Consider the following 21,448-nt stretch of genomic DNA (forward strand, 5'->3'; position numbering starts at 1 on the left):
TGTGTAGTATTGTCCAGTACTTGACTCTGGTGTTGTGATAGTGTAGTAACAAGGATATATGTGTAGTATTGTCCAGTACTTAACTCTGGTGTTGTGATAGTGTAGTAACAAGGATATATTTGTAGTATTGTCCAGTACATGACTCTGGTGTTGTGATAGTGTAGTAACAAGTATATATGTGTAGTATTGTAGAGTACTTGACTCTGGTGTTGTGATAGTGTAGTAACAAGTATATACTGTATGTGTAGTATTGTCCAGTACTTGACTCTGTTGTTGTGGTAGTATAGTAACAATGATATATGTGTAGTATTGTCCAGTACTTAACTCTGGTGTTGTGATAGTGTAGAAACAAGGATATATGTGTAGTATTGTAGAGTACTTGACTCTGGTGTTGTGATAGTGTAGTAACAAGGATATATGTGTAGTATTGTCCAGTACTTAACTCTGGTGTTGTGATAGTGTAGTAATAAGTATATATTTGTAGTATTATCCAGTACTTGACTCTGGTGTTGTGATAGTGTAGTAACAAGGATATATGTGTAGTATTGTCCAGTACATGACTCTGGTGTTGTGATAGTGTAGTAACAAGGATATATGTGTAGTATTGTCCTGTACTTGACTCTGGTGTTGTGATAGTGTAGTAACAAGGATATATGTGTAGTATTGTAGAGTACTTGACTCTGGTGTTGTGATAGTGTAGTAACAAGGATATATGTGTAGTATTGTCCAGTACTTAACTCTGGTGTTGTGATAGTGTAGTAATAAGTATATATGTGTAGTATTATCCAGTACTTGACTCTGGTGTTGTGATAGTGTAGTAACAAGGATATATGTGTAGTATTGTCCAGTACATGACTCTGGTGTTGTGATAGTGTAGTAACAAGGATATATGTGTAGTATTGTCCAGTACTTGACTCTGGTGTTGTGATAGTGTAGTAACAAGGATATATGTGTAGTATTGTAGAGTGCTTGACTCTGGTGTTGTGATAGTGTAGTAACAAGAATGACTGCTGCCATCTAGAGGCCATACGTTTAATTGCAACACAAAAATGACGCTGACATTTGTTTTTTAGGCCTTTGAGTCTCCTTGACCCTGAGATAACACAAGGGATACCACAAACACATTTGTTTCAGGGCCTTTGGGCCACCTTGACCCTGAGATGACACAAGGGATACCACAAACACGTTTGTATGGTATCATAGGTTATGAAAACACATGAAAAGCAGCATGAAACAACAATAAATATTGAAGGCAGACACAGACTCTGATGGTTACGTCGAAGACAAAAACTACGATAAAGTAAAAAAAGAAGCAACTCTTCGCAGAGTAAACATCAGGCGCTAAAGCTTTAATAATAAGCACAAAGAGTTACGACCCCGGCTGACATTATGCTGCCGCACACCTCCCGCCGCCCCGTGATTTATCTCCGCTCTGCCAATAAAGCTCCACGTGAAAATGTCACATATGCAAGAGGGCGGCCCGGGCGACGGCAGCAGCTCGCGCCGCATTAAGAAGGTCCGGATTCATTAAATTGTCAGCGTAAATTCTGATCCGGGGGTAGTTTGCCCGACCGAGAGGGAGGAAGGAGTCACTGGGAGGGAGGAGAGGATTGATACACATAACCGGGAAAAAAAAAAGGGAGGAATAGAATGGAGGGAAGATCCAACGATGGAAGCGACAACACGGCGTGGAATGAAAGAGTGTAATAGCTCTGGATGGTGGATGAAGCTCAGAGAAGATCAGTCAGAGCGAAGGTTGACGCTGGAGATCTTCGCAAGGATCCTGGAGAGATTGAGGAGTGAAGACGGTGGAAGATGAAAGATGAAGAAGATCTTTAATGTTGGATAGATAAACGTTTCAAATGTTGAAGTCATTATTTTACTGGGATGGTGTTTTTTAATGTACATTGAATTTACTTGTTTTTTTTTTAATAAAATGGACTTCAATTATTTGTTTATTAAAAGGTTGTTTTTTATAGTTATTTAATTCAATAGTTTGTATTTATAAGGTTGTTTTTGTTAAAATTTTGTCATTTAATTCAATCATTTGCATGTTCAAGGGTTTTTTTTGTTAAAAAATCAATGATTTGAATTATAATGGTTGTATTTGTTGAATTCTTGTAATTTAATTCAGTCATTTGTATTTTAAAAGGTTGTATTTGTTTATTTTTTTTAAATTAATTTTTATAATTAATTTTTAAATAATTTTTTACAATTTAATTCAATAATTCTTAGGTGAAAGGGTTGTATTTGTTAATTCTTGTAATTTAATTCAATAATTTGTATGTTCAATGGTTGTTTTTGTTTAATATTTTGTAATTTAAATCAATGATTTGAATTATAAGGGTTGTATTTGTTGAATTCTTGTAATTTAATTCAGTAATTTGTATTTAAAATAGTTGTATTTGTTTATTTTTTACAATTTAATTCAATAATTCTTAGGTTAAAGGGTTGTATTTGTTAATTCTTGTAATTTAATTCAATAATTTGTATGTTCAATGGTTGTTTTTGTTTAATATTTTGTAATTTAAATCAATGATTTGAATTATAAGGGTTTTATTTTTTGAATTCTTGTAATTTAATTCAGTAATTTGTATTTTAAATAGTTGTATTTGTTTATTTTTTTACAATTTAATTCAAAAATTCTTAGGTTAAAGGGTTGTATTTGTTAATTCTTGTAATTTAATTCAATAATTTGTGTGTTCAATGGTTGTTTTTGTTTAATATTTTGTAATTTAAATCAATGATTTGAATTATAAGGGTTTTATTTGTTGAATTATTGTAATTTAATTCAGTAATTTGTATTTTAAATAGTTGTATTTGTTTATTTTTTACAATTTAATTCAATAATTCTTAGGTTAAAGGGTTGTATTTGTTAATTCTTGTAATTTAATTCAATAATTTGTATTTTAAAAGGTTGTATTTGTTTATTTTTTTTACAATTTAATTCAATAATTCTTAGGTAAAGGGTTGTATTTGTTTAATTCCTGTAATTTAATTCAATAGGTAAGGTAAGGTAAGGTAAGGTAAGGTAAAACTCTATTGATTGTTTAATAATAATAATCATTTATAGGTTAACATTTGCACAACGTTTGTCAAATCTTATCTTGTCCTTTGTGTCATTTTACAGTATATTTGTTAGATTTTACACAATCTTACAGTTTCTGAAAACGAATATATAGTTTTAATCAGATTCTAAACTGTTATCAACCAATTTAAAGTAAAATCAAACAATTTTCAAGTGAAATCAATTTTTTTTTAAATTAAAAGCAAACAATTTTCAACTATAATCAAATTATTTTCAACTATAATCAAACTGGGTCACCTTGACCCAGTTAAATGGTTGTATTTGTTTAATGTTTGTAGTTTAATTGTATAATTTGTATGTTGAAAAGTTGTATTTGTCTATTTCTTGCAATTGATTTTTACTTAAAAATGTTTTTTTTTTTTAATAATTGATTTCAATAGTTTGTATTTATAAGGTTGTATTTAATATAATTTTGTCATTTAATTCAATGTTGAAATTTTGCATTTGAATCAACAATTTGTTTGTTAAAATGTCATTCATTTTGTGTATATAGTTTTGATATTCTTAGTTAAATAATTAAAAACTAAGTGTATTTTATTAGTAGCTTTTTGAAATTCTTTATACAAAATTTGGTCTAATAGTGTCGCCATAAATTGGCTGAAAGTACGATCAAGTCGATCGGTGATCTGTTGGTTTTGTCTGGCGACTCTATTACACCAACATTTATATATTGAATTGAAATCAGTACGAATTCGCAAATATTGAAGCTAGAAAATGTATGTTTCAATAATTGGTATTAAAATATTATACTCTATGTGTAAAAAACCCAAAATTGTTTCAAAATTCCAACATTTCAGTATATAAATCATCAAAATCAAGGATTCTAAAAGTAACAACATTCGAATGAAATAAAATCAAAGTTTAAACATGTCAATATTATGATGATATTCTTTCTTAAAATCCAAGTCAAGGTCAAACGTACGCGACACAGAAACACACACATGTGTGTGTGTGTGTGTGTTTACCAGGACATACACACCAAAGTGAAGTCTGATGAGGGTTGATATTTAAACGAGTGTGTGCTCCATGTTGCGCCTCCAGCCTGTGTTTGCTGCGACATTAATTCCACAGAATCATCTTGTTTAGATTTAACTAATGCATGTTACGAGGACCCTCGTCTTCGTCGCTGCAGAGGAGTAAATAAAGCTGGCAGCCCCCCCGGGGGCCTCTCTTTCCCTAAATAACCTGGGAGCTCCGGTCGCTAATGTCCCCCCGTCCGTCCACACCAGGAGAGCAGGGCCACCGGGCTGCAGTACCTCCGGCCGCCACCGGGGCGGGACGTGGAAGAGCCGGCCTGTCAAAAAGTGACGCGAGGCCGCGTGACGACTGCGATGTAGACAGAATGTCACGCTGTGACCGGATGCATCAGAACGGTTGTCACTACGGCGGATCGTCAAAGGCTGATAACAGGGCCGCGGACTGTTGAACACGGAGGGAGTTGAAATCTGTGCGACAAGTATTTGAGGAAGATGATCACAGTCCGAGCGTTGGTTCGTGTGCGAGGACGTGGATAGTATTGTGTGACACCAGTGGACAACTGTTGTCTTCACAGTCTGGATGTGACCCAGTTGATAACAATTGTGTTGAACTCATGATGTTTGCACAACGTTTGTCAAATCTTATCTTGTCCTTTGTGTCATTTTACAGTATATTTGTAGGTTTTTACACAATCGTTTAGTTCTGAACACGAATGTTTCATATTTTGATCACATTTTAAACTGTTTTCAACCAATTCCAAGTGAAATAAAACAATTCTTAAGTGAAATCTAACAATTTTCAACTATAATAAAAATGTTCAACTATAATCAAACAATTTTCAACTATAATCAAAAAAATGTAAACTATAATCCAACTATCTTAACTATAATCAAACAATTTCCAACTATAATCAAACAATTTTCAACTATAATCAAACAATTTTTAACTATAATCCAACAATTTTCAACTATAATCAAACAAATTTCAACTAAAATCCAACAATTTCCAACTTTATTAAAAATATTTCAACTCAATAAAACTATTTTTAACTATAATCAAACAATTTTCAACTATAATCAAACAATTATTAACTATAATCAAACAAATTTCAACTAAAATCAAACAATTTTCAACTAAATCAAACAATTTTCAACTAAATCAAACCATTTTTAACTATAATCCAACAATTTCCAACTTTATTAAAAATATTTCAACTCAATAAAACTATTTTCAACTGTAATCAAACAATTGTCAACTATAATCAAACAATTTTCAAATAAAATCAAACAATTTTCAACTATAATCAAACAATTTTCAACTAAAATCAAACAATTTTCAACTATAATCAAACAATTTTAAACTATAATCAAACAATTTTAAACTATAATCCAACCATTTTAACTATAATCAAACAAATTTAAACTAAAATCAAACAATTTTCAACTATAATCAAACAATTGTCAACTATAATCAAACAATGTTTAACTATAATTCAACAATTTTCAACAATAATCAAACAAATTTCAACTATAATCAAAAAATGTTAAACTTAATTCAAAATATTTCAACTGTAATAAAACCATTTTAAACTAAAATCAAACAATTTTCAACTAAAATCAAACAATTTTCAACTATAATCAAAACATTTCTTTTACATATGATCAAACAATTTTCAGATAATCAAAAACAAGATGTTTTTGTAAGTGCAAAGCAAAGACAACACTCACTATTGTCTGTATTTTATTCAGACTTTTTCATTGTCCTGCGACCAATTATATGTGTCATGTGAACATTATGTGTTTCATATATTCTTATATAAGTACTAATGTAAGAAATGTGCAATAGAACATAAACCATGACAGTGTTTTTCGTGCCATATTTTAACCTTTTTTCTCACATTGTGGTCTCTTTCAGGAGCACATGCTGTCTTCAGCCAAGAAAGAATGACTCAGTGGCAGAAGAGCTGAGCGAGGGAAGATAAAAAAGTGCTTCCGAGGGAAGTGAAGCAGAGGATGATGACATGGGGAACGATACTGGTCCGTTCAATAAACCGTCAATCCAGTCCTTCACGGACCCTGAAGACTCTGCCGGTGGACGAGTAGACCAGCCAGTGTGATGGGTACAGAACAAGATGGACGAGATGTTCCTCGGTTCCTGCTATTTTCCTCTTGAGCCCTTCAGCGCCCACCAGAGTTAATCCACCTGGAACGTAAAAATATGTAAAAATGTGGAAAAAATCTACAACGTTTGGACGATATTAGCGTTTTTGAAATATGCACCTGCATATATTTATTTTTGTACAAATGTAAAACCTATAAGATTTTATAAATGATATTGCCTTTTAATCCCAGTCGGCCCGTGAACATGGCAACTGAAGTACTCGCGAGAACATTCACGGAGCAAGACTTTGACTCTGTACATCGAGGATAACATGTACCTGATTCAACGACATGGAACTGAGTCGACGTACATGTGAACATACTTTTTGTGCTGTGACTATTTAACGAATGGGGGGATTGCACACGTGTTGATGCAGCGCTAGAAAGAGGCTTTTTTTCTCTGACCTGCACTTCCTGCAAAGCTTTTGGAAATGGTGAGCAAAGAGCCGAACCACCTGCTCACCGGCCAAACCAATGGCAAGAGCACATTGGCCGACAAGATGCCGGGGACAATAACTGTTCGTTCAGTGCTTCTCAATCGAGACTCCCCGGACATCGAGAGCCGACTGAAACGGCGTCGCAACCGCACCCACAAGGTCCACTTCAAAGACCTGGAGGATGGCAGCAGCAGCAGTGGCAACAGTGGCACTGGAGAGAACAACAACAGCCATCAGAAGCCCGCCACAGACTGTGATAGTCCGCATCCTGTCCGCAAACAGAACAGTCGGTCCGTTAAACCGTGGTGCGATCGAGGGGGGCTGCACACTGACTGCAGCCTTCCAGGGCAGACCTCGGTGGTCGGTGCCGTGCGAGGGGATATGGCAAGTACCATCGAGGTGGTGGCTGCGTTTCTGGCCAGAGCGCCACCACATCCGTTGACGCCAGGTCCTACCCGTCGATGCTGGATGCCGCCGCAGACTAACTCTCTGACTCTGCCGATGACACGCAAGCCCAGCACCAGCACCAGTACGGCGATCCAGACATCTCCATGCTTGAGGAAGCCTCACTCAATCTCGTCAAATCACAATCGGAGCCACAGCTTTGGGGATTCTGTTGGGATGGACGGGGACGACGAACATGACTCTCAAGACGAGTTCTTTATGCACAACCATGCGTTGTTACCTTGGTCCAAACATCTGAACGGTCCACCAGGGAATGTGGATAAACCTGTAGTTGAACGGAGGTCCAAGGCTTCCAGGACTGAAAACAAGTCAACTGTTGCCGTTATTAAAAACTCGAGGCACAGTTGTCCTCCATCGGTCTCTCAGATTACTGAGCCATGTCAATGTTCCTCATTGTGTCAAGAGGGCACCAAGCGCTCAGGAAGTGTCACTCCATCGGTTGTCAGGCGGAGAAAGAGACTTAATAGAACAACTAGTGATCCTGGAAAGGAGATTCATTATTGTACAACACCCACTCAGACGGAAAGACCTTGCTCATCGCCACCCCTGACAAACACCAAGGTTTGCACCACACAAGTCCAGACTGAAAGTGTTTGCCCACCCGTAAGCTCCAAGTATTGCACCACACAATGTCAAACTGAAACCCCTCAGCATTCTCCAGTTTTTGGCGACATCAAATCCAAACCCTCAACCCAATGTGAAGCCTTGGATTCGGTTCTGCTTCCAAATCTCGAACAGTCAGTCACAATTTCAGAAAATAATTCCTCTAGTCATTCTACTTTAGAGCCATCCCTCACAGAAGGTGACGCCCCCTGTGACGTACCCTCTTTACCTGTATCAACTGAATCAAACGTAGATCTTCCAGAGAGAACTTCAACCCAATCTGTGTCAAATGAAACACCTGTCACAGAAAAAAATACTGTGCCTTATTGTGCTACTTCAACGTTAACAAATCAACCCACACAAACTCCTGAAAATGACTCAAAGTCATCCAGTTCTCCAGAATCCCAGGCAGTTTGCGTTAACCCCATTGTTTCTCAAGCACCGCCAATTGCCCTTTGTACTTCTGCCTCTTCTGTAAACCACCCCATTCCCTACTATACGGTAGTTTCTCCCTCATCAAACACTGCTGCAATTGTAGCCTGCTCTAGTCCTTCCTTGGATGCACAACCAAGTCCGACTCTCGTTGAAACAACCTGTACTAAATCTATCATATCAACCTCGCCTGCGGTCTGTCCTGCTACTGCTTCAACTGCGACCCCAAATGAGGTGCCCCTTGACGCCATAGCGGCTCCAAATTCAGCAGACATCCCACAGCAAAATGCAACGATTTCAACGTCGGCAACAAAGCAAACCCCGTGCACATTTGTAACACAAACGGCAATGTCTTGCACATCTATCTCATACTACACCACCACACATGCATCTGGTCCGCAAGGCCTTACCAACAACACGACCAAACCATCCTATGCGGCTCTAATACAAACGGTGTCTCATTGCAACATACCATGCCGGGCTCTGCAAAATACCTCTGTCGCCAGTACAGGCATAACCCCCTACTCCTCCCCTGTCCCCAGACTAAAATCTTGCACTTCCCCAACCCCTCTTGTAAAAACCGGCACCTCAACTCTTCCAAGTCGTTGCATAACACCTACTAAAGCAGTACCACTATATTCGTCCACGTTTCGTGCGGCACCTCCATACACACCCCCTTCTCAGGTCCCCTACAGCGCTCAGGATAAGAGGGGTATGCGGCTCCCACCTCCCCCACCTCCCCCACCACCGTACACACCACGCAAAAAAGAAACCGATCCTCCAGGTCCTGCAATTCAAACACCTAAGCTCAGGGCAGAAAGTAATCCGGTAAAAAAAGAAGAGGACAATAAGAAAGAGAATGGGGAACATCTAAAATGTACAGACTCCCCCAAGCGCTGCGAGAGAGCCAACTCTCTGAAGCACAGAGCGCAAACCCCGCCGGTTTCCGGGATGAAGGTAGAGAAGCAACCCTCTTCATCCTCACCTTTAAAAGCCTGTTTTAAATCCAGCTGTCTAAGCTCAGCCCAGGCTCAGCTGGGGATGCTCCACAAAATGCTTTGCTCAGGAGCGACCTCAAGGCCCACAACCCCCAACAGCCAACATGCTCTTCCTTCAAACCAGCAAGGTTGCTCTGGCACCAAGGGTTGCGGCGGCAGGCCTACAGCCGGGCCTCTGACGGCCGCACAGGCCGACACCCTGAAGCAGGTCCAGGAAATCTTGGGAGGACTGATGTCCGGGGCGAGGTGCAAACTAGATCCAGCGAGAGTGGCTGAAAGACTCTTGAGTCCCAACGGACCTTTACGTGACATCCGCAGCCTGCAGACCCAACTCCAGAGCTTGGAGGGAGTCCTGGAGACCAGCCAGAATACCATTAAGGTCCTCCTGGACGTCATTCAAGACCTTGAGAAGAAGGAAGCTGAGAGAGATGGGTGAGACAATATTTCATTTTACTGTTATACTCCGTAGTGACGACAACATAATCCCTGCGTCGACGACATCGTGTTGTCAAGTGTTTACTCAACATGATCCTCTTTTAATTCTCAATGTATGGAGAGTGACGATGTGGCAACAGGTGCTCTTAAGACGTTTCTTTGCGCTTGTTTCCCTGGCATTTAATTAACCCTCGGGTGACCTGATCTAATAAGCCTGAGCAAGGGTAATTATACGGCGTTCTTAAGGAAAAAATGAGTATCACATCCTGTGCTGAATACAACATTAGGCTCTTGATGTTGTCTTGATGCATGCCACCCACACAAGCTTCCTCGTGCACGATTTAGTCCTTACTTAAGTGGAGGATCATGAAATATCAAAGGCTGTCCTTCAAAAAAAATACCCTGTTTCTTTGTTGTTGTTGCAAGTATTGTAGCTCGTTTCCTCTTGTTTGTTTTGAAATAAACACTTCAAGTTTGTTCATTTTGTTTTCTGTTCTTATTCTAAAAAAAAAAAAACAGAAAAAAGAACATGATATTATGATGTTACCCAAGAAGGCAGGAGCTGTGAACACTTAATTAAATGGTATCGACAGAGGTTTGAAGGGAAAATGAACCCTTGTGTTGTCTCTGGTTCAAGGTGATCCGAAGGCCCGTAAACAAATGTGTTTGTGGTATCCCTTGCGTTATCTCTGGCTCAAGGTGAACAACCTCCACCACTGCATGTGTATTTATGGAATCCAGGATGAGGTTGTTGATCTTGACCCAGAGACAACACAAGGGATACCACAAACACATTTGTTTACAGGCCTTCGGGTCACCTTGATCCTAAGACAACACAAGGGTTATAGTAAAATAATATCCTACAGTAACTTTGAGTCTCCAACAATAGAAATATTTTATATAAGAATAAGTAATTTGGTTCAAAACAATCTTTTTTTCAAGTACGTTTTCATCTCTGGCTGAAGGTCATCCATAGCTATCTTTATCAATAAAGGACACTTGAGTCAGCTTGGTTCATTAACAGGGTTACTTCACAGATACCTTGGGTAACCGCCATGAAATGCCCTGTTCCCTAATAAGATGAATTTTTTTAATCTTTTTGAAACGAGGCCAAAAATGATTGTCCACTAAGACCTTATTGTTCGTGCTATAAACGCGAGAATAGGCTCATTTTCTTCGTCTCATTCCAAGGAAGTTGCAAGACCTTTAAAATGTGTCGCGTTCTTTTTTTTATTATTATTTTTTTATATCTTATATCTTTTCATTTGAGTTTTTAATATACAAATAGACTATTTACAAAAACAAAATGATCGTTAATATGGTTTTGATTTAAATTAAATTTCTTTACATTGCACCAGATAATGTTAGTCAATGTGTTGAGGCTTCATGGTACAGTTTTGTAGTGAAGACACTGTATTATGATACACTTGTGTAGTGAAGACATTCATTTCTAAATATCACTCTCTTTTTAATCTTTGTCTCCTCACCACTAATTCAATGAAACCTGAGTTTTTTTTATGGCTTGGAGCGACATCTAGTGGTCTTTTTCAAATACGCTGAATCATGATACAGTTTCTTCACTACACAACTGTATCATGATACATTGTCTTCACTACACAACTGTATCATGATACAGTGTCTTCACTACACAACCGTATAATGATACATTGTCTTCACTACACAACTGTATCATGATACATTGTCTTCACTGCACAACTGTATAATGATACATTATCATCACTACACAACTGTATCATGATACAGCATCTTCTCTACACAACTGTATCATGATGCAGTGTCTTCACTACACAACTGTATCATGATACAGTATCTTCTCTACACAGCTGTAACATGATACAGTATCTTCTCTACACCAATGTATCATGATACAGTGTCTTCAATACACAACCGTATAATGATACATTGTCTTCACTACACAACTGTATCATGATACAGTGTCTTCACTGCACAACTGTATAATGATACATTATCATCACTACACAACTGTATCATGATACAGTTTCTTCATTACACAACTGTATAACGATACAATATCTTCACTACACAACTGTATCATGATACAGTGTCTTCACTACACAACTGTATCATGATACAGTATCTTCACTACACAACTTTATCATGATACAGTGTCTTCACTATACAACTGTATCATGATACAGTATCTTCTCTACACAACTGTATCATGATACAGTATCTTCTCTACACAACTTTATCATGATACAGTATCTTCACTACACAACTTTATCATGATACAGTGTCTTCACTACACAACTTTATCATGATACAGTGTCTTCACTATACAACTGTATCATGATGCAGTGTCTTCACTACACAACTGTATCATGATACAGTATCTTCTCTACACAGCTGTATCATGATACAGTGTCTTCACTACACAACTGTATCATGATACAGTATCTTCACTACACAACTTTATCATGATACAGTGTATTCACTATACAACTGTATCATGATACAGTATCTTCTCTACACAACTGTATCATGAACGCTCATCGACACTCACTACATATAAAGAATCCAGTAACTGACATATTTCCTAAAACTGAACCAATCTGAGCATAAAAACTATTTAAAGAAAACATATTTCTGAAGCTACAAACGTATCATTCCAATGATAACATGAATAAAGCAGGAGCATCATTCGTAAACATCATGCAGCTCCAAACACTCGTCAAGAAATGATCTCTGTTGTCGTCTTTTATTTTTATCTGCTGCTCATTGGCTGCGTGTAAAACATGGAACTGAGACGAGAACCAGTGATTGGTCACGTCTGTGGCCAGTTAAGAGCAAAACCTTATATTCTCATCAAGCCTTTAATTAATCTGCTCTAAGCTGCTTAGAGATTCTCCTCAGATTCACCGAAAATAGCCGAATATTACAAACTCCAGGATGAAGCGAAGCTACACATGTCGATCCGTGAGTGACTTGAGTGTGCGTCGCTCGCGAAACACGACAGACGCACACGACCGCAGACGCTCCCGTCGAAGAAGCCACAAATATTTCATGTGCGTTTATTAGATTTTGGGGCGACAGGCCCGGGGTCTAATGCAAACAGACTTCTTACCTCACGAGCGTTATCTTATGCCTGGAGTGACTCATGGTTTTATGTAACAGTCGGAGACTTGTTCTCATTCATTAAACAATGATCGGGGAAGGGATTCAGGGAAGAGAGTCTGAGAGCCTGTGGGTACCAACGAAATCAGAGGAAGACCGAAGACGACCTGAACGGGTCTCGTTCGACGCACAACGTAGAACATACGACGCAACACAACACCAGGGATTTGAGGAGGTGGTCGCTTAGATCGGGCAGATGACCAGCTTCGGTTGGTGTTGAAGAACCTCTCCAAATCACATACTTCTCTGAGTGCACTACTTTACAGTACACTGTAGGGCAGTGCACTAACACTGTAGTACTGTCTCAAATCAAACTCTGCTGCTACACACTTACAGTGTAGTACTGTCTCAAATCAAACTCTGCTGCTACACATTAAAGTGTAGTACTGTCTCAAATCAAACTCTGCTGCTACACACTTACAGTGTAGTACTGTCTCAAATCAAACTCTGCTGCTACACACTTACAGTGTAGTGCTGTCTCAAATCAAACTCTGCTGCTACACACTTACAGTGTAGTACTGTCTCAAATCAAACTCTGTTGCTACACACTTACAGTGTAGTACTGTCTCAAATCAAACTCTGCTGCTACACACTTACAGTGTAGTACTGTCTCAATTCAAACTCTGCTGCTACACACTTACAGTGTAGTACTGTCTCAAATCAAACTCTGCTGCTACACACTTACAGTGTAGTACTGTCTCAAATCAAACTCTGCTGCTACACACTTACAGTGTAGTACTGTCTCAATTCAAACTCTGCTGCTACACACTTACAGGAAATGACTCGACAACTTCTTCTTCTACTACTTTTTAACACTGATTGTAACCAGTCGTTGAAACACTATCACTGACACTTGACAGAACTTTTCACCAATAGAAACAAGTTACTTAGTTGTGTTTCATTGTGTTACTACTGTTGTTTTGTGGTAAAATGAGTGTTTTCTCGAGACATTTACGTCGTTATCTGCTCCGAAGACGCAACATCAGTTACGTAGCTTCAGTTTCGCTTCAGTTTCGCTTCAGTTTCGCTTCAGTTTAGCTTCAGTTTGGTTTGAGTTTCGCTTCAGTTTAGCTTCAGTTTGGTTTGAGTTTCGCTTCAGTTTAGCTTCAGTTTGGTTTCAGTTTCGCTTCAGTTTAGCTTCAGTTTAGCTTCAGTTTAGCTTCAGTTTAGCTACAGTTTAGCTTCATCTACGTCACTAAGATGGAGGACGTTAAGGGTGGAAAGTGTCCATCGATCCACACTCAATTTACTTGTCAATACATTTTCGCACACTTCGCTCATTAGGAAGAGTTTTTGCACTGAAAAAGTGTAAGTGCAGAAGTGCGCGATTTGGGACACACCACAGGTCTCCCTCAATTTCACTCAATCGAGGAAACAAAGCTGTCAATCATTCCATCAATCAAAAATAAATATTCATGAATGAATTGTCCGTTGTCTGAAAATAATACATTTAAACTATGTACGACAAAATTAACATCATTAAATGTAAACAATGGGTTTGAAATTATTTTTTTTTAAAAACACACAAATTCAACCTTAAATATACAAATTATTGTGAACTATTAAACTAAAAGAACAATGATTAATAAATGTCGTTGATTGATATATAGGTAATATTTTTAAAATAAAATTCGTTTCAATATCAGATAAGAAAAATACATTCAATATGACATATGTAAAATAATATTTTTTATCATATTTATCTTGAGTTTATAACTTGATTTTATACTTTTACTCCTTCATTTCACACCTTTTATTTCATGGCCCCTCAGAACAGTCACAGGAATAAAATGTGGCCCCTGAGGAAACTAAATCACTGGTTGAGAGCGCGGCTGAATTTTCACTCTGTGTCCTGATTTCAAAATTATTATTATTTTTTAAATCACAGCTGACTTTTGATTTTATTACCTCAAACATGTTTATATATATATATATATATATATTCTCACAGGTGTATTTTCAGCAGCAGTAGGATGATACGTAAACATCTTGTCAATATTTAGATTCTAATATTTCTTGATCCAAACCAAACGTGCTGCCAGCAGGTGGCGATAGTGTTCCTACAGCTGGTTGAAATCATCCTTAAATAGTAGTAGAAGAAGAAGCTGTCGCGTCATTTCCTGTTAGTGTGTAGCAGCAGAGTTTGATTTGAGACATACTATCTGTGGAGAACTAGTTACTAGTTAGTACGTACACTATCCTGATGCATACTAACCAGTGCACTGAGAGAAGTGTGTGATTAGAGACACAGTATTAAACTCACAAATCTTGTGATATGTGAACAGGAAAATGTTGTCTTTTGGAGTGTATTCTGAAAGTACTCCTTCATTTTGTGTCAAGTAAACACACACACACACACACACACACCGACAAAATGACCCTTATACCCCTGATTTGTCATCTCCTTGCCTTCCAGAAGACATTCATACCGAACCGGACAGGACATCGAGAACTGCGGCACCTGCAGGGACTGCGCCTGCATCATCTACAGGTGTGTGTCCACGCATGCCGTTGTGTAGCCGCCCTTCAATTAGTCTGCGACTAAAAAACAGACGTCAGGAAGCGCTGTCGAGACACCATCTCACACACATTTACATCCTCGCTTTCAAGGGAAGGACTCGCTCCGGTCGAGTGTTTTTTCCGAGCGTCAGGAAAACTCCCGCCGTCCTGGAGAACGTGTGGGTGTTCACCAATACGCGCGGCGTAAATTAGAAGTGAAGAAACATATTGTCGCCGTTTCCTGTTTCCTGTCGGAGGGAAACCACGCGGCAAACATGGGAAGATAAAACATTTCTCTGTGATTTCGTGATCGGCTTCTCGCCGAGAATGTTTCCACGTCAGAGTTCCTCTGACGGTTCCGTCGGCTTCGTTCTCTTGATCTTCGCTTGATGTTCCGTTCACACGAGATGATGATGAGCATACATGAAATACAGACTCTGAGTATGAAGCTTTTGTTTCCACGAGTGAGAGTTTGTGTGAAGTGGTCGCTCAGTTCAACTTCAGCAGTTTGGCTTTTTCGCTAATCCTTCATTCATTTTCACACCGTCCTACAGATTGAAACATATTCTTATTCATCTTCTCATCTTTCTTCACTCTTTTACAAAAAGCAGATACACTTCAACACAACCACATAACTTATGGTGTCAACAACAAATGAACTCCCATGATGCCTTTCTACACACTTCTCTATATAGTGACAGCTTTTATACTATTGCTAGCTAGTATTGGCCGAACTATATTTAACTTTGATGTTTATGTTGCTATGTCAAAATTCATCGACAGCTCTGATTGGTTGGCTGGGCAGCAAAGCATTATGGGAGCTGGTTTTGATTTGATTTTGTTTTACTGTTGAACTAATGTGTGTGTGTGTTGATGTGATGTGTGACTCTATTGTGTGTTTGTACAAAACTCTCTTTCATTGAAACATTGACATTAGAAAATGATCTTAAGCTCCGCCCACTGAAAACATTTAGTTTTTCTGGAGATTAAATCTTGTTGACCATAACCACACCCACTCTGCTGTGATTGGTCAAGCATGGAGGTTTGTCACCGCGCGTCATCAATCCCAGAAGTCTCCACCTCCAAGGAACTCGTTGTATAAAAAAAGCGAGGCCTGATTACAGGCTGCTGGAGGAGGAGCGATGGACTCCGCTCTCGTAACCTCTCCTTCGCCCAGATTTTCAGAGCAACTTCCAACAGTAACAAGATTAAAACATGGTCTTTCCAGGAGTTTAATGAATGTAACCCTGAGATAAACAAGGGTACCTGTATTGTATTTAAAAGCAAATTAAATAAAAATCTTTCGCACTAACAAGAAATAAGTGAGGAGGAACATCAGTCGGAAGATGTTGGAATGATTGAGGAAAACGACGGATAGATACGTCGATCACTGCTGTGTGTTTGGTGAAGAGAGCTGTTGATATTCTGGTGGTCTTTCCATTTCTCACCGACTCTCCCGAATATAATTGCTAGTGACTGAAAGAGTCAGATCCCAGATACAAGTGGCCAGAACGAGGCTTAGGTTTAACTGAACCCTGGCTTAGAGATACGGAGCCAGTAGAGTTTGCTCGGGTGTATTTTTAGAACGTGTCCTGGACACCATGCTGGGAAAAACACTGACCTGGAAGAGGTTTGTCTCTCCAGGGTACACCTTGGTGCTGGAAGAGGTTCTTAAGAGGAGACACGTCTAGACCACTTTGCTCCATCATTGGTGGAAACACTGAAGGAAAGTACAGGGATATCTGTTGATATGAAGACATTCTCCACCTTTTTTTTGTTAGGAAACCAAACACATGGAATTTGATAATCCAGATCAGAGACTTTGGTAAAATGTATTCAAACTGCGACCAAGTACTGAAAGATTTTGGCCCCTTTTGTGATTGAGTTTTACGTCCCTTTGTTAAGTTAATGAATTATTAAATCTCCTCAGACCAGAAGTTAATATTTGTTAAACTAAATTTAAGTTGTGCAAACATGTAATACCAACAACTTAGTGTATAGTACATATAAAAAAAATACAAAATATAAATTCCATTTACCAAAAATAAACAGGCAATTGGAACATTTTGTCCTGCAATGCATGCTGGGATGCTCAATCCAGTTTTTTATTCAACATGAAATCACAAGAGAATGAAAGATTAAGAGATTTTTGACAATGTTTTTAATCAATATGATGATATTCCTTAACGATATGAAACCTAAATGTACATAAAAGACAGGAATTGTTTGTTAAATTGCATCTACAATATAATTTAAAAGCTGTTTTAAAGGGAAACTAACAGTAGCGAGCCTTGATATTTCGCCTGTTCTTCCATTTAATTTATTTAACAAGCAAAAACAAATTCAGGAACCATAACCAACGAGATTAGAAACAGTTTTGCTCCGAGGTTAGCGGGAAATCAATTAACAAACACGATTTCACGGTCGCGAGAAAAACAGGAAGCAAAGGGCGGGAACGACTAATGAACGAAAGAATCCCTCTCGGTCTCAGGTAAATGTCAGAAAAGAAAGCGTCATTAGACGACGGCGAGGACGTGACGGAGGAGAGGAGACGCTGGAGAAAGAGAGAGAGAATGCGTGAATATAATTCGATTATGATGGGATTAAAGGAGAACAGTGTATTAAAACTTTCATGTAAACACCTTGGAGGTGTTATGTAAGTCATAAATCTGAGAACTCATAACCTCATTAGCAGACGCAGATTCATCATCCGTCCTTCTTCTCTCCGAGCGAGGGAATGTGGCGTCGCACAGCGGAGACCGATGTCTTTGGCTGATTTGATTCTGCATACTCATTTACTCGCTTATTTATTACTTAGGTGCTCTAATAAATCCTCCCCAAAGCAACACCGACCTGATCAATGCACTAATTTGATTATTTGCGAAGTTGATTCGGGCTAAATGACTTTCCAGATTTAATAAGAACATCGTCCTAATCCGTCTTTCCTCGGCGGCTGCTGGTCCAGTCGAGACGGAGACGAAGGAAAAAAACAGCAATAGATGATCAGAGAGGGAAACAGATCTGAGGGAAGGGATGAGGAATCTAGAGTAAAAAATGGGACAAAGAAGGAAGAGAAAGAAAAGAAAACAGTTTCATCTTGAAAGATTAGGTTTGACTGAAGAGTTTCTAATCTTCTCATCAGGGTCAATGAAATTCCAATGCAGAATGATTATTATTGTTATAATCTGAGCAGAGATGCTGGATCATAGTGTCCTCACTTTGGTTTTAGACATTTTTCAAAGCACTTTGACGAGTTTGAATCTGAGGAAAGATTGTTTAAATCAAGCCTGAATATGAAGTGGTCGGTGGAGGATAAAACAATGATTGATTTTTTTCACCTTTATTCTTCTAATAAATGTCTCAGCCAATCAAATAAGGTCTGAATCGGCGGATCTGTTGTGCGGTGTCCCTCAAGGTTCTGTTTTGGGTCCTTTATTATTTTTGCTGTACTTGATTCCCCTTTGGTAAAATCATTCAGTGATTTCCTGATGTTTCTTACCATATTTTTGCTGAAGACATCCAGCTTTGACGCTTTAAAAATATTATTAATTTAATTACTTCTAACAACAGGGAAATAAAAGTTGTTTCAGCGGTTCATGATAAAAGAAAGTTTGAACGTATATAAGAGCATACAGTACATATATTAAAATTAATATGTGCAAAAATTATGAATAAAAAACAATGATACGAATTAAATAAAATAGTAAACACAAATAATAAAATAATGATGAAAATATATATACAAACAATAAACATTAGTTTAAGACAAGTAACAGTTGCAGCTCCTATTTTATAATGTACACAACAAAGAATGTTCACATTATATATCAGAGCTATTTAACTTATGGCTCTTCAAGTCATTTGGATCGGCTCGCATATAAACATCAAAAAATCAATGTGTTACCATCTGTACAAAATCAATTCATAGGTTTATTGGGACCATAACAAGGTTCAGATTCAATAAATGAACCTCGTTGACAAAGTTAATGATTAAAAGAATCACAAAAGCAAAACTCAAAGCAGGAGAAAGAAGGAAAAGAGTGACATTATAACAAAGTCTTCTTCAATTTTCGATAAAATACAACATATTGAAAAAGGGATTCACACAAAACATATATTCCTAAATTTTGTTCTGAATTAATTTGTTTTTGCCCGTGAAAAATAAATAAAATAGTGGCAAAATGTCAACACTTGCTACCGTTACTTTAAAACATCTTTCATTTGCATTTAATAAATAATCCTTTCTTTTTTTTATGAAGATTCATGTTAAATATAGATAAAACATATAATTTTGAATCAAAACCTTATTGTGCTCTGTAATGCAAACTGGTGGAGCACAGTGGTGCAGTGGTTAGCACCTCACAGCAAGAAGGTTGCTGGTTCGATTCCAGGCCAACTTGTGACCTTTCTGTGTGTAGTTAGTATGTTCTCCCAGCGTTGCGTTGGTTTACTCCGGACACTCCGGTTTCCTCCCACAGTCCAAAAACATACAGAGGTTGATTGAGAATTTTGGGAGTAATTGTCCATAGATAAGAGTGTGTGTGTGAATGGTTGTCTGTCTTTGTGTGTCCTGAGACGGACTGGCGTCCTGTCCAGGGTGTCCCCTGCCTCTCACCCTATGAAACTGGGATAGACTTCAGTCTCCCCGCGACCCCGGTGTGGGATAAAGCGATAGAAAATGACTGTATATATCACTCAGTTACGTCTGTAAACTGCAGGTTTTGAACGACACACAAACATGAAGCAGTGAAAAAACACAAAAGCAAACACAGATGTACGAGAGTTAACTGTCAGGCAAATAATCTGGTCCTTGGTATTTAAAAGTGGGAAGCTGTGCATCATGTTTGCTCTTTAATAAGCTGCACTAGAGTCCGAGCAGATGTCTGTGTCTTTTAAAGGGCACCAGCTGAAGGAATGTTGTTCCGACCGGAGGCTGCGTCGCACAAAAGTCCTGCAGAGTAAAAAAAACCCGCTGTTTACCGGAGTCGCCGGGACGATACTGAAGCTGTTATTTTTAGTGATGTTCCTCACTTGTTCTGCTTTAACGCCTCGACACTCAGCCGAGAGAATATTTGCGGTGAAATAAGGACTTATCCCTCGATCACCTGTCAACTCTTTCAAGTGTGACAAGAGGATTTTACAGCTTTGGAAAGAGGAGGGAATCTTCTTTTCTCCAAGGCTCAAATTGAGCGGAGAACGTAAAGTGAACTTGGCAGCGATGGAGAGAAAAAAAAAAAAAAAACGGTGTTTAGGGGAAAAAAAACGAACGATAAGTTCAATAGTAGGTGATTGATGGAGAAGCTATAAACCGGACAAGACAGATAGCGGCAGATAAAAAAGCCTCTTGGAAGTGACAAAAGAGAAGAGTCTGGCGTCTAGATTTCATCCTCCGACAGCTGTTTTTATGAAGATGCAAATCATGTCAAGTGGGATGGAATAATTTATCTTCCGGGCTCATTTCATCAAATAAAATGCAACAATGCAACGCTTCAATCAACTGCTCTATTCTACTCAAAGAGAACACACACTGGAAAACTTGAGTCGTCTCATCCTTCAGCTCGTTATTGTGACTCGACATTTGTGACATTGAACCGAAGTCTGGGGCCCTTTGTTTTCGGAGCCTCAACCTATCAGGGCTTTTAAGGTGTAGTTGAACCAAAGTTCAAACTTCACTCATGTTCTGTTCACTCTGATGTCGACTAATGTTGATTATTTTCAGAGTTATCTGTTCTTTATAGAGTTATACACAAAAATGTTTGTTCATTTTAATGTAGCGACTGGAGCTCATGTATCTTTGTTACCTTGTATTGAAGCCTCAACGAGTTATTCATGTGATAATGTGTTGATTCAAGTGTGTGTTCTTGTGATGTGTGACTCTATTGTATCATCAGTGTGTGTGTGTTGCTTTGATGTGTGACTCTATTGTATCATCAGTGTGTGTGTGTTGTTGTGATGTCTGACTCTATTGTATCATCAGTGTTTGTGTGTGTTGTTGTGATGTGTGACTCTATTGTATCATCAGTGTGTGTGTGTTGTTGTGATGTGTGACTCTATTGTATCATCAGTGTGTGTGTTGTTGTGATGTGTGACTCTATTGTATCATCAGTGTGTGTGGGTTGTTGTGATGTCTGACTCTATTGTATCATCAGTGTGTGTGTTGTTGTGATGTCTGGCTCTATTGTATCATCAGTGTGTGTG

The 21,448-nt window shown here is 38.4% G+C and overlaps 1 protein-coding gene across 3 annotated transcripts in view; it reads left to right on the forward strand.

Moving 5' to 3' along the window:
• LOC148079103 (uncharacterized) overlaps window positions 1–21,448 on the forward strand; it is a 68,186-nt gene that overhangs the window by 10,695 nt on the left and 36,043 nt on the right. For 2 of the 3 annotated variants that reach the window (XM_087790569.1, XM_087790571.1), the window contains exons 2-3: window positions 5,981–9,592; window positions 15,168–15,242. In XM_087790569.1, coding sequence (XP_087646695.1) covers window positions 6,657–9,592; window positions 15,168–15,242 — 3,011 coding nt within the window. In that variant the 5' untranslated portion in view covers window positions 5,981–6,656. The remainder of the gene's footprint in view (window positions 1–5,980; window positions 9,593–15,167; window positions 15,243–21,448) is intronic. The other variant, XM_087790570.1, reaches the window with a different exon arrangement.

The sequence above is a fragment of the Callionymus lyra genome, chromosome 5 (assembly GCF_982586985.1).
Source record: "Callionymus lyra chromosome 5, fCalLyr1.hap1.1, whole genome shotgun sequence".
Taxonomy (NCBI): Eukaryota; Metazoa; Chordata; class Actinopteri; order Syngnathiformes; family Callionymidae; genus Callionymus; species Callionymus lyra.